The following is a 15,077-nucleotide window of genomic DNA, read 5'->3' on the forward strand; positions in this document are numbered from 1 at the left end:
ATGGAATCCCAGAGTACGGACGTGGTGGATGTGGGATTCAGAGCGCAGGCTGAACTCTTCACTGGTTCATGCAGCTTTGAAATGTGCAGTCTGAGCCATGCCGGCTTGGAGTTCCAGGTCTTTGACTGTGACCTTACTCTGTTGCACTGCTCTCCTGCATCATCCTTCCTTCCTATAGACAGGGTTGATCCTATATGGGGCAGAAATGTTCATCTCACGTCCTCTGATGAAAGAGTTATTATTTGGAGTCCTTTCCTCATTCACACAGCACTTAGCATCAAATATTGCTTCTCTATTTAAGTTCTTCCATCAGATCATGAGTGCTTCTGGCCATTTAATAAATGTTGAAATGACAAGAATGAACAAAGGCAGGGCATGGAGAACACATTGTAGATCTCATCAGTTGATGCATATTCTTCCATTTTTGACTAGTGTTATGTCTCGGGCAGTGGGCACAAAAGTGCTTTGTGCTTGAGATACTAAGAAGTGGTACAGGATTCTAGGTACATTAAGAAATAAGCACAGGCTCGGTGCCCATAGCCCAGTGGTTATGGCGCCAGATACATATCCTGGGGCTGGCAGGTTCAAACCCAGACCAGACCTGCTAAACAACAAAAAAATAGCCGGGTGTTGGGGTGGGCACCTGTAATCCCAGCTACTTGGGAAGCTGAGGCAAAAGAATTGCTTAAGCCCAAGAGTTTGAAGTTGCTGTGAGCTGTGATACACTTTAGAGTGACACGAGAGTGACTCGTTTCAAAAAAAAAAAAAAAGCACAGCTTAATTTTGTTTAAAAAAATATTCTGGAAAAAAATAGACCATTAATAGGTGATTAATTACCTATCAGTGCCATGATTACAGATAATTTAAAAATTTCACCTTGTTTATCTGAACATTGTTTTCCATAATAAATACATATCCTTAAAAATCATTAGTTTTTTTTTTTTTTTTTTTTGAGACAGAGTCTCACTTTGCCTTTGGTAGAGTGCCGTGGCATCACAGCTTATAGCAACCTCAAACTCAAACTCTTGGGCTTAAGCAATTCTCTTGCCTCAGCCTCCCAAGTAGCTGGCACTATAGGTGTCTGGCACAATACCTGGCTATTTTTTGTTGCAGTTGTCATTGTTTTTAGCTGGCCTGGGCCAGGTTCAAACCCACCAACCTTGGTGTATGTAGCTGGTGCCGTAACCACTGTGCTACAGGCGCTGAGCCAGAGAATATTTTTAAGTGAAGATAAAACCCTGGACTGCTTTAGCAAAAATGTACATCCCAGGGGTTTTCTGCCTTTTTTTTTTTTTTTTGCTTTTTTAATTGAACCCTCCCTTTTCCCTACAGATGGAAGTCAAAAACAGTCCAGTCAAAATGAGGCCCTCAGGGATTTCAGAGCAGGCTGATGTATAAACCCAGTCACACTAGGGGGCTGAGAGACCAGCAGCCTGAGAACCAGGACTGGGCAGCTTGCCGGAGCTCACCTGAATGGCTTTTTTTTTTTTTTTTTTGAGACAGTCTCACTAGGTCGCTTCTCTTGCGCCAGCCTCCCGAGTAGCGAGGACTACAGGCCCCAGCCATAATGCCTGGCTAAGCTGAATGGCTTTTTACTTCCTCTTCCCTCCTGGTTGCTAAGAGGAGCAATACCCATTGTCCAAGCTATCATGGTGGCCCCGCTCCTGTCCAACTCATGCCAAATTCTCAGTAACACCTAGCTTTGCCAAGGACATTCTTCGCAGCTCTGCAGTCTGCGGAATGGGGCCTGGACCTCCGTTCCCGAGGGCACGCTTCCACTTCGGAAACATGGACTCCAACCTGTGCTGAAGGAAGTGCTCAAATAAATATGCTTGGAAGAGGCAGCTGTAAATAGGAGGAATTTTATTTTATTTTTTGCTGACATACTATGAGGCAAAACAAAATTGACACCATACAAAATAACTTTATAAAATATCATTCACATCATATTTTATCAGATTTACAGCATTCTGTGCATGTTAGGGGTTATGTAAGGAGGTGAAAAAACACTATGCCAAACTCTTAGTATTAGTTTATATACACACAGTAAGAAACAAAAACAAGTAACTGTTAGGTTTTCCATGAATTTATTGCAAAAATAGTGCAAACTACTTAACCTAGTAAGCTGTAAAAACAAACTTGAAAGGACCCAGCTAAGCTTAAACATGACAATAGATGCTCAGTCTCTCAGCATTTAGCTTTCTTCACCAGTTTTATCTTGTCAATCAAGACCACTCCCCATCTGTTCAGTTTAGGGTGAATACTGAGGAATAAAGGTGTGTGAAGACCAGCCCTCTGGAAAGACCAGTTAATGGGGCTGCCTAATTTCAGCAATGCATTTAGCATCATGCTATTTACTCAATGGCAATATTTTGAGGTCTGGGTTAAAAAAAAAATTAAAGATGCCATGATTTTTACCTTTGAGCACAGAAATAAGTTATCCAACCTCTTGATGACATGGAGATAACATATTAAGAAAGCAGCATGAACAGAACAGATTCAGAACATTATTGTCTGCTTATAAACATACTATCCTTTTCCTCAGGTGTATTTAGGTAAAGTATTATTTTAATGTAGGGCAACCTTTGAACCAGATATTGCAGTAAAGTTTTTTTTTTTTTTTTTAAAGGGTACTATATCTCTACAAAAGTAACTTTAAATTTTCTTTCAACAGTCTTTTGGGGTCCAAAAAGCATATATCTAAACAAAATAACAAAAACAAAACAAAACGCTACATGTAAAAGCTAAAGAAATAAAATGCAGCATATTCAGGTTCGTGTTTTTTTTTTTTTTTTTTTTGAGGTACCTATATAAATGTAATCTCTTGCCCCAAAGTACTCTTGTTAGGTTAAAAACAAAATGCTTACCGGTGAGCCAATTGCAGGGCATTTATTATTACTGAGAAAGTGCAACAATGCTGATCTTTATATGCAGCATACTAAAGGATGATCTACGCTTTATAAAATATAGCTCAAGTATTAACCTGATGGAAGTTAAAAAATTAAAAACATTTAACTAGAATCACCTTTTTTTTTTTTTTTTTGAGATCCTTCAGCTAAAAGCTTCCCAAATCAACTTTCAAAGTTCTGCCACTAAGGAATGTTGGTTCTCTTGTAAAATTCAGAGATCCCTTTAAAATAGTAAAACTATATACTACAGGAAAGATCTCTAATCTTTATTTCTTATTGGTATAAAATCAAATTCTTAAGACTCCAAAATACTGTGTTACCTCCAAAGACTTAAGTAAGAAAAAGCTTGCCATAGTAGGAAAAGTCTAGAATTGTAAACTGCCAAATAGAAAAGCTTGCGAAGTCGTCTGCCTCCCGTCTCCCTTGCTCCCCTGTCCGAGTTCTCCCAACCCATGGAGATGGCTCTGTGTTCAGCAGCAGCCACAGCCTTTCCCTTTCTGTCTGTGGTCACTAGCACCCAGCAGGTGGGTCAGGAGAGAGGGATCGACAACAGTCCACTCGCTGCTTATGAAATAAATTCCTAGAAAATGTGCCAGAGGAAGAGGGGGCATGAATGGCAGAAAAGCAGTAAGAGGACTTGTGATTTTTTTCTTTTTTTTTGGCCGCCCCTTCACTGGCACAGAAATGAAGTGACAGTTATAAATATATGCATAGAAGAGTTTGGAATTTATTGTTTATAAAATGTTAATTTGCTCTTGGACATACATGTTTTTTCTTTTCACGACAGGGCGGTTGGGATTCCAATACATTATTATGAGTTGGCTGGGGGGGAAATCTATAAAATTCCATGACCAATTGAGCTTTTCTCTCCACCTGTGATACAAAACATTTAATTTTGTACTGATTTTTTAATGCATTAGGGTTCAACTAAAAGGCACAAAAATAAATAAAAATATTATTAAATAAACGGAAATGACGATTTCAAGTTTCATGTGGAGTTGTATCTCACTGTTTGGTTACTTTTTCCAATTTAATTTGACAGCCTTAGTAAATAGCACCCAACTGTTTAACTGAGGTAGATCCACATTGTAAAGAAAGCTGGGTCCCCTCCATTTTATCTCTAAATTTCAGATGCTTTTACAAAAACAAAAATGCATTTTAATCATATGCAGAAACAGTGACGGGTGGCACTACCTGAAGAAAGCTTAGATCACGAGCAGGTCTGCAAGGGAGACCCGCACCAAAATCGCACACTCCACCAGCCGTAGTGAATCTCAACTGAGACCCACACCAAAATTGACACTCCATCAGCCATGATAAATCTCAGACTGGAAGGGGGAAAACCCAAACATTAAAAATAACCCTGAAAATGTCTCAAGACTTTCAGAACAGGTCTTTTTGACTGACTGCCACAGAAAAGCACAATGGTCCATTTTCACCAGGCAATGGCAACAGCCAAGACAGACCAGGGGGAGGGGGAGGAGGACCGGACAGGGAGGTGTATCGCTGAATGCTTCCCTTTTTAACTCCAGAGAAAAGACTTGCTGAATCATGATATAGCATCTTGATCTGAACAGTTTAAACTCACTCTGCCTAGTATTTTTGCATACTCTGAAACTAAATTTAACATCTGATTAAGGCTTAATTTAAAGTGGCATCACCACCTAGTATCATGCAAGCAATGGACATCCTCAACACACACAGCATGGTATTAAACTAAAGACAATGACATGAAGCCCCAGAATTGTATTTAGCAGGTACTATAATTTCATAATTAATTTTACAATACATGTAGCAAATGAAAACTTACACAGAGAAGCCAAGGTATATAAATAATAGTTTATACAGGAACTGTCAATTTACAAAACAGCACTGCCTGGTTCCCATGTCGCAAACACAAGACGCCATCACGTAGCTGCACTGTACAGGTTCAAAGGAGCCCCCAGACGCACACGGGTACCACCTGAACGAGGCCCTGCGAGCTGCTCAGCTTCTTAGAAAATAGTAAACTTTAAATGGTCATAATACATTTTGATTCAAAATGTCTTACTGTGGGGTAAATTAAAAAGGAACTTCTAAATTCATTTTTGGTTCTTTTTCAGTTATTTTATAAAAATAAAATAAAACTAGAAAAATTGGTAAAACTTAAGGGTTAAAACCCCTCAATACAATATTAGGTAAGTAATCTGCAGTGTACCAGAGGTAAGAAAAATCTGCATTTAGATACTACATTCTCTTCTTATATTTGATGAGTAATTAGCCACTTTGCTGCACAGAAACTTACAATTATTCTCTTACAACTTTTTAAAAAATAAAAAACTTGCTTGCCTCTACAGTTATAAAACATGAATTCATACCTGTAACAACTACATTAAAATCCACCATCAAACTCAGGACTGAGGTTTCAGTTAATGCTAAACTATATACTTTCGGATGTGAGTCACATGTGTCTGGCTTTGAAGAGGAACTAAATTGTTAACAAACATGTCACCCCTCTGAAGCCAGCACCTCTGCTAAAGGCAGCGGAGGGTCTGGGGGGAGGGATGGGCTGAGAGAAGTAAAAAGGGTCTCCTACAGATTTAAAAATGAGTGCACTGGGTTATTTTCCACTTAAAACCAAGAAAACCATCCCTTAACAGAGAAGGGTGTTGGCCAAAAAACTGCTCAATACCTGGCTTGAAGAAGAAAAACTGCATGTTAGGTATATCACAACTGGAATCGGACGTGCACGCCACACCTAAGCAAGCAGCTTCCCCAAGTCACAAAACAGCAATAATGAAAAGCGTTCTAAAATAAGGACGGGCGGACTCAGTAGCACCTTACGTCTGAGGACTTCACAAGCATTTTACAAACACATGATTCCAATTCCTTTTAAAACATCTACTTCCATTACAATAAATATTCTTGATGAGTGACTATGAGAACAAAACCAACAGGTTTTGCTGATGGTCATGGCCACTGCCTAAGAGTTGGGTTGTGCACCAACCTCCTGACATCCCAGCAGAGGTGGACTGGTCAGGATGTGACTGAACTAAGCGTATTTTTTTTTTTGCAACAAGACCGAGCACATCACCTGTGGGTTAGACAGTGCATGGCCAGCGCCAGTTCGCTGAGGAGCAGAGGGGAGGACATTCCAAGGCAAGAGGCAATGAATGACCTGGGAATGGCGCAGGCTAACCTCCCAGCAGAGATGTAGCCTGACATGATTCTGAAAGGACAGTGAGGACCGGACTTTAAAGGCACAGAGTCTGAGACTGGGTCTTCCAGAACACGACCAGGCTGGCACCTTCAGGACCCTAGGAAGGCCCAGGCACCACCTGCTTCTTGGGACAGAGGGCCTGCCCTTTCCTGTCCCTCGAGATTGTGCACACCATCTCCAGAGTTTGAAGGAGCCCCAGGTCCCGCACACGAGCACCTGGACCTGGTAAGCCATCTGCATTGCGCCTCCCGGCCAGTGGCAAAGGGTATGCTAGGGACAAATTCACAAATTTTACAGACCTTGAAGCTGCGGGAAGAACTGAATGAGGACGACCTCAAAGTCTAGTTCCTGGAGACACTTGGGGAAAAGTGTTAATATTTGGTGTTTTAGCTTTAACTCTGAACTACTTAATCCAAGGAGGTTTTAAGTAGGAGATAACTCAACCTCCTTTCACTGCCCCCCAAAGGGGACTGGCCTTAACCCTTCAGTCATGACACCAGGGGCATCTTAAGGACTTAACACATCGAAATTTGCCACACCAGCCAATAAGACAGGAAAGTGTCACCAAAGCACCAGTAATCTTCAGTTCTCCCATTTTGATAATCTTTCATAAATGTAGACATGATGAGAAGGGCCCACTTGGGTCTTCTGCAGATGTGCGCAAAAAGCTCACAGGCAGATCTGAGTGCAACAGCTCACATCACTACAGGGAGGAGAGCAGCGCCCTCTCCAGCACCCTGGGTGGGTTCTGGAAACCGGAGGGCAACCCCGTGGGCCCAAGCAGACAGGCGGGGGTGGGAGAGGCGCACCCACCCTGAATGCCTGTGCTTCCTGGGTGGTCTCTATGTGCAGAGTTATAAGACATTCTTAGAAAGACTGCAAAGGGCACTTAGCTCTTTCAGAATTAAAGCATGCCATGTAGCATAAAAAGCATCAAAACCCCAAACAGCAGTTAAAGGCAACTCCTTCCAGGTAACGATGTGTTGAACCCCTCTGGGCCAAAGTCAATGTCTGATGATCAGCCAGCCCGAGAACACAGCTGCCTCCAGAACCCCAGACACATCTGTAACTCAGGAGTAAACCAACAGAGGTGCTTTGGAGAGATGCTGACCTTCTGAAGGCTGGAGGACACAGGGGGCCTACAGAAAATGGAGGTGGCCAGGATCCACAGTACAGCACAGTGTGTGGGTGGGTTACATTGCTGACAGCAAAGTGGTTAATTATAGGGAGGGTGGGCAGAGTCATCAGCTTGCCCAGGACAGACTTCCTAGGAGTCAGCGTCAGGCGTCCGTGGTGCCCCTAGTGGCCTTGGACCTCTCTCTCCTTTCAAACAAAGGGCCCTGGATTTGGACAGAACACTTCGCTTTTGACCCTCAGTTCATTTTGTGGGGAGTGATAGCAATTCAAGGCCCTAAAGTCAAAGGTCTAACAAATCTGCATGTCTTCTGAAACCACGCCAACTATTTAAAACATATTACTAGTACAAGAGTTGGTGTTGAAGCACCTTCGTAATTTTACAGAGTGTATAAAAAGGGAGAAGAGACTGGAGGAAGCTATTTCCAACCCATTCCTAAGTAAAGCAAAAAAAAAAACCAAAACAAAAAACCCCAAAAGTGCTTTCTTCTATTAAACAGTAAAGGGAAGAGCCAGGCAGGACATGTTCAAGGTTCTGCCACACGTAGCCCTGCGTAGAGATGCTCCTTGCCAGCCTGGGAGGACAGTGTGCTGTCCCATGCAGAAAAGCCCTCCCATTCCATTTGTGCTGGCCTCTCAGAATCCGAGGGTCCCAGAGCCGGGCAGCGCTGAGGAGTCCACCCGACACAGCAGAGGAAGAAGGCACTGCCCAAGGCTCACAGGCTGGCACACAAATTTTCAAGCCAGAACTGAACAAAGAGATGTTCACAATTCAGTTTATTCAGGCAACAATTTTGGCTATTTTCAGTGTGGACAGCTATGCTTAAGAGCAAACATGATGAATCTATTGAGAATTCAGAGGTAGCCTTTATCTGCATCCATTTTTAAACAAAAAGGTATTTAGAAACCACCTTCTGTAGTGATTTGGCTAAGCCAATACATTCGCTTTAGACAAGAAAATGGCAAAACACATCCAAAGAAGCATGAGTAGAGCGCATGCCACAGAACGGACGTGACACTGACACACAGACAGGTCTGGATTCAACACTTCCTTTCTGTGACCTTGGGGAGCCTGACCACAGACAGACCCACAATGTCACAAGAGCACGGGAACAGCACTGTGCCTCCGGTCTCTCTGGCATCCATGGCTGCAGCCAGATAGGATGGTCTTGACACAGTGACACACAGATGGTCTTGATATCTCAGGGCTGTGACTTCTGAGCAGAGACGCAAAGGAGGCCGTCGTGTTCTAGTAACACGGGCTCATGGCTGCCCCTTATCCAAACCGTCAAAGGCCAGATGAAACTGGAAAAAACTTCAGGGAGCCATGGCAAACAAGGAGTTAAACAGACCAAAAAGTGTTCAAAAGATTTACAATTATTCCTTTTAAGATAAAATCTTCAGATATCAAGAGAGCACATTCCCCTTTTAATAAATTGAAAAAGTCCTTTCAGAAAAACAAGAAAATGAGGCTAATTTGTCCTTCATGAACGGTCAACAGACATCAGGCTAAAGACACGAACAGAATGAATGAAGTCCGCACGGCTCTAACAGGCAACACTGCAACACGGGAAGTGCCACAAGAAACACAACACGTTGTGTTCACACCATTATTACTTTAACCATAAATCTATTTACAATCATTTCAACAAATACAGCAGATGCAAAGTTGGACATAATAAAAAGAAGTTGTCGAAAAATCAGTGCAATTATTTTGAGTTGAAAATTTTCCTTACAAAAATGAGTCAGCATGTGTGTGTGTAACATGGACACCTCCATTACAAAGCCACACGTGCACTATGTCTACGTGAAAACGCCGTAGCAGACGGAACTGCTGGCACGGCAGCTAGAAAGAATATTCTTGGTTGCTTTGGGGAAGGGCTTAAAATATAAATAATACACTTGCAATTCGCAAGTGAGGCGTATGAACACTGAGGAAGTTTCTGTTTCTATTTATTGTACATTCCTTTCCTCATGAGCGTGAGAGATGAGTCAGAGAGAGGTCACAGGAAAATTTCTTATGGCTTGTCTGGGCCACTGGGATTGTCCACTGTCTGGACTATGTCAACTTCTAAAGCTCCTCCTAATGGAACTGCCTTAGTGGAGGAAATGCCCATGAAAATTCCTTTCAACTGTCCAACAGGTCAAGCCAGGTTGGAGGACTCCATCCATCCAGTTCCTGCAGGCTCATGAAACATGTCAAGTGCTACCATGGCAAGCAGCCAAGAAGAGCGTCCCAGCCCCCAAAGGCCCCGCGAGACATTCTGGTGGTGTCCCCACCGCATGACACCTGGCTGGTCATCCTTAACATATTGTATCAAATATATAATTTGACTGAAAAACTGCCTTGTAAAAATAAAATTTAAATCACCCTGCAGATCAATGTACAATTACATTGCTGCATATATAAGAAAAACAATTCATCCAGAAAAATTACATTTGTGGCTTTCAAAAATAAATCATCCGGCAAACTTGAAGGTGAACATTAGGGAATTTATAAAAGTTGCGGAAAATAACTTCTATCATATCCGTTAGTAACCACATGCACCAGAGTATCCACAGTGGCCAAATCAAACCAGAGCAGGGGCCAAAAAAATAAATAGCAACATTTGCATTTAACAACAATAAAAATAATATATAACAACAACAATAAACCACCTCTCAACCCCACATAGGAGCTGAGCATAAACTGTCCTTTCTAATGAGCACTTGATCGCGGGGAAACACAAGCAGAGCGGTGTTCAGGCTCAAACCGCACGGAGCCCCCGCTTCCAGCAGCGCCCTCGTGGCCAGCCGACGCAACGGAGTGTGAGAACACTGCCAAGAAGCCACACACTCCTGAAAAGAAAAAGCAGGCCCTCAAATGTAGGATCAGAAGTAAGTACTTGAAACAAAACCAAAATAAAACAATCCCTTTCTAAAAGTACAGTTATGCCCAGTTTTACAAAATTTATCTAAACTAGGAAAACGTGAGCTTATGATACACTGATGACAGAGTGGCATCTTTGCAGTACCAAAGGGCTCTTATACAGAGTGACAACTTCACATGACTCCCCTGGGTTCCTCGAATCACTTATTAGATACGTGTAGAATGTACTAGATAGTGGTGAAGGGATGGGAGTACCTCAATGGTTTTTTAAAAGCTAATATTTTAAAATATATTAGGAAAAGTCCAGTATAGGAATCTAATTGGGAGACCTCTCTTAAAGAGACGAGATATATCCCAGTTTTTCTTTCAAATAAACCCAGATTTCTACGTCATAATTTTCACATTCAGTTTACTTAAAGCAAGGCACACCTTACTTAACAGTGGGGTGGGGACAAAGCCAGCAAGTGGCACCCCCAGTCTGAATGGGCCCGGTGCCCTGGGGAAGCAGTGAAGGCACAGAGAGGGTGCTGCCTGGGACCCCTGCTCTGGCTGGACAGGACTGGCTTCCTTGTGAACAGGGTTGGGACTTAGCATACTGTACTTTGAGATTTTAAGCTGTCTCAAAATTCATCCTAATAATGGAGGGATTGGTAGAAATTTGGGAAAACAACTGTTTACCTGAGAAACTGTAACTATAGCCATTTAAATTCTGAATCATCAGACATGTACAAAGGTATGTAGTGGACCCAACTGGACACATTTGGTCTATGATAACATTTTTAGTATTAAAAGTTTTATAAAGTAAGCATAGGGCTATAAAAAAGTACCCCTCTAAAAGTACTTTGGCCCACCAAAAAGAAAATTTTTCTTCAAAAGGACAAAACATTTTTATAGGTCCAATTTTCTGCCAGCATGAACTCTTTTCTGGGTATCAGCTTAGAAAACATTGCCTACATGGCTGAGGGGTTCTCCCTCGCTGGCCCCTTAGTACCAGGGAGAGAAAGTCCCAGATCAGGGAGCCCAGGGTTACGGTGATCTTTAAAATGCAGGTGCTGTGCCCAGGCCTTGGAGAATCTAATTCAAGAGGTTTGCAGCAGGCCTAGCAATCTGCATTGTAAGAACCACCATTCCCCAGACAACTGAGAGCCTGTTGCATGTGGCAGAAACACACCTTTAAGATACATGGTTCCAGATGACTCTAAAAATGGCTGAAAACTAACCTAATTTTAGATTTTAAAACTTTGTTAGTCAAAAGATTCCCTCTTTTAGCTTGATTGCATCTGGTAATTTAAGAGTGTATTTGAATCCTTCTGCAAAGAGAAGAAAGTGCCACTTGCTAATAAAACAACAGGGAATTGCAATGTTTCTTAGAGCAGAGGCTTCTGTCACTTCAAAAGATTAAAAAAAAGATACAGCAAGAAGAGACTAATGCCATTAATAAGACACCTGCGCTCAAATGCACACACACGTGTACACACACACACACACACACAGAGCTCCAAGTGTGAATCTTCACAAATAACTGTCATCCCTTTGTCACTGCCTTGAATCCAGGCAGAGTGCCCAGGGCTCTTGCAGCTGGACTGACCATCCCTCCCATCACCTGCAAAACAGGTCAACAAGAAGGCAGAGGTGGGCGTTCACTCTGCATGGGGCCCGCCACTGGGCCTCAGCCCACTGCAGTGCCAGAGGTAAATGTCACTAGGGCTGGGGAGGGGACATGGCAGGAGGGAGAACACCTAAAGAGCATGAAGCAGCCCCAGGGAAGGGTCAGCCCCTTCCCTGAATCTACATGAAACATGGATCTGATTCTTACCAAAGTTGTGTACGAGGACTAAAAGCCCACTTGGCATAGAGCTGTCTGTTGTCATCCTTTAGAACTCCTTGTGGTGGCCCTCATATTGGCAAACCCACACTGAGGGCCCCCAGTGCAGACGCCACAGTATGGCCGTGCCCTGTGGGGGCTCTGCAGGCAGCCAGCCTCACACCCGACAGGAGCTGCAGAGACAGACGCCCCGTGATGCGTGAACCTGGCTCCCGGCAACGGAAGAATAAATTCCATTTGTGCTTCACCAACTGAGCGACATGGGATGGGGATGGGAATGGGGAGGTGGGAGGGTGCGAGCAAATGTGGTGAGCACACTCGTCCCTCTGGAAGGTACAGGCTATACAATCTACACGGGGGAGGCTGTCGCTGTCACATTAAGTCAGTTGCATATTCCGGTACTTGAGCACTAAGAACCGCAGGCGTGGTCCACTCTGCAGGCGCCAAACACTCTTAATATGCCAAACAGATCACAAGAAGCACCCCGTAGTCAAGAAAATGAAAAACAGCTTCTATCTATCACATTAATACTGCAAACCAGATATATATATTTTTTTCTCTTACATTAAAGACATTAACAGTGAAAAAGGATTGTACTGTATTTATCACCACAGACCCGTATTCTTTAGAAACTTTGGAAAATAAATGTCACAGTCCTATAGGACAAATCTTATGATTAGACTGTCGGTATATTGTCTTTTTTCTTTTTTAAATAAATTTTTATTAAAATGGCACTTGTCTGCCAATCTCTCTGGACCTGTAAATGCTGTAAACACACAGGGCCACCTTCTGCCACTGCCCCCTAGCTCAGGCTGCATGTGAGGCCAGCAGCAGCAGAACAAGACACCTGCGGACACCTCGGCACGGCCACCTGCCCTCTGTCCCAAAGAGCTTGTGTGAGCCATGTCAGGAGCACACGAGCATCATTTGGAAATCAACTTTAGTGACAACATCAGAATGTTCAAGGCTTTAAAACCACAATTGTGTTTCATGTTGCTTTTACTCTCAGAGAACGTTCATAGCTAGTTTGAGCCCATCAATTTCATAGAGAATCATGTGTTAAAAATAAGTAAATTGAATGACCAAATAAATTAAAAATGTTTTAAAGCCCTGAGTTCATAGACTGGTTTTAGGAGATTTTCAGGAAACATGGGACTCTATTTTAATAAGCAGCTTATAGATTTTGGCAAACCATATTTCCTACGACATTGGGGTCTCATACAGGTCTGCAGTTCAAAATCCAAGTTTGAAATCTGGGACGGAAGGCATTCTGGAAAATGGAGAATCTAAGAAAACCAATGATGTCTCATGTTTGATGCTGGCTGTCACGGAAGGGCTGGCCATCGGTTGGTCTGAGTGTAGCTGGTCTCATGTGAATCCAACTCGGTATACAATCGCTAAACACTAAAACATGTCAAGCAAAGTACATAGTGCGCAGAGTGTCCTGATGAACCTGGACCGCCTTGGCCAGTGCTTGGTGGTCTCGCCCGTTACTCTGCCCAGAGGTGTGGCTTCCTTCAGCACTGCAGGGACAGAGACAGTGGAGCGTGAGAACATGCGGCGTTCTCACACCACAAGGCAGAACAGGAAGAACCACTTTAGGGTGACACAGGGAACATCTGGGGAGGGGAGAGCAGCGTGCTGACAGCCACACGGCCCACAAGTGGCCCAGAAGATGCTGGCAATCAGGGCTGTCTGTGTCACAGTGAGCTCTGGCCCTGTGGCCCTACAGCTGGCTCTTCTAGAAAACCAGTGGTCAGTGCCTGTGTCAGAAACAGCCCTGCCAGGACCTTGAGGGCAGGCATGCGGCTCACCTGTCATGCTCCTTATCCACCAGGTGGTACCTGGCCCGGAAGGCCACCAGGTGAGCATAGTATGCTGGCGCGGGGATGGACACGGAGCGTGTGCAGCGCACGTAGGTGTGACACAGCTGGTAGGTTAGAATCTGCAGCTCATCGGAAGAGAAACGATTGTCATCCCAAAGGACATGATAGTGCGAAGGCCTGCTTGTCCCCTAAAAGTAGATGAGAGCATCAGACAGCGAGCCCTGCCCTGAGGCCTTGAAAGAGAAGACATTTATATCTCCAAAGATGCATCTGAGCCACATATGTTAAACAGCTTCTTGTTGGTAAAATATAACTGTGCACGCGTTTACTCACACGCAGACATCATATCCAGAGATGAAGCAACGTTAAAACTGGCTACATCAAGGGCAGTGTATCTGTACAAACCAGGTCTTCCACAATGTTTTATTTATTTTGAGGAGTCTCACTATGCCGCCCTTGGTGGACTGCTGTGGCATGACAGCTCACAGTAACCTCAAACTCTTGGGCTTAAGTGATTTTCTTGCCTCCGTCTTCCAAGGAGCTGGGACTATAGGCACCCACCATAATGCCCAGCTACTTTTTTTTGGTTTGTTTTTAGAAACAGTTTCACTTTATCACCCTCAGTAGAGTGCCATGGCATCACAGCTCACAGAAACCTCCAACTCCTGGGCTTAAGCAATTCTCTTGCCCTTGCCTCCCGAGTAGCTGGGACTACAGGTGCCCGCCAAAATGCCCGGCCATTTTTTGTTGCAATTTGGCTGGGGTTGGGCTCGAATTCACCACCCTTGGTATATGGGGCTGGCGCCCTATCCACTGAGCTACAGGTGCCGCTTGCCCTTGGCTATTTTTGTTGTTGTTGTTCTCATTGTTGTTTATCAGGCCTGGGCTGGGTTTGAAGCCGCCAGCCCCGGTGTATGTGGCCAGCGCCGTAATCACTGAGCTACAGGCACTGAGCCTATAAGGTTTTACTTATCAATGGCAAGGAAAAAATTCTCCAACGTAAGTTATGTGCTAACAGCAACATCTCACGGTGGGGTCTGCACGTGAGCACTGCATGGGCATGGCAGGAGCTGCTTAGCCTGCCAGGTGTCCGAGGCCCACTGCAGAGGCATCCCCCTGAGGAGCCCTGCTCACTCCTACTTGGTCTGGCCTAGTACCACTGCTGCCTGTCCCATGTCTGACCCTGCACCGAGGCCACTGGTATTAGCAGGAGACAGAATGTTCCTGCTCCCTGATAGATACTCCCAGACACTGGCATCCACTTCCTGGCATTCAATTCGTGGTGGTCATGGACTGGGAGCAGTGACCATGTGGG

General features: G+C 43.9%; 1 protein-coding gene across 1 annotated transcript in view; it reads right to left on the bottom strand.

The window, feature by feature from the left end:
• Window positions 1-1,848: 1,848 nt before the first annotated feature.
• The window catches only part of AGO2 (argonaute RISC catalytic component 2), a 99,335-nt gene continuing 86,106 nt past the window's right edge, over window positions 1,849-15,077 (bottom strand). Inside the window, exons 18-19 of the mRNA XM_053558629.1 lie at window positions 13,751-13,950; window positions 1,849-13,459 (exon numbers count right to left, since the gene is read on the bottom strand). Coding sequence (XP_053414604.1) covers window positions 13,351-13,459; window positions 13,751-13,950 — 309 coding nt within the window. The 3' untranslated portion in view covers window positions 1,849-13,350. The remainder of the gene's footprint in view (window positions 13,460-13,750; window positions 13,951-15,077) is intronic.

The sequence above is a fragment of the Nycticebus coucang genome, chromosome 13 (assembly GCF_027406575.1).
Source record: "Nycticebus coucang isolate mNycCou1 chromosome 13, mNycCou1.pri, whole genome shotgun sequence".
Classification (NCBI taxonomy): domain Eukaryota; kingdom Metazoa; phylum Chordata; class Mammalia; order Primates; family Lorisidae; genus Nycticebus; species Nycticebus coucang.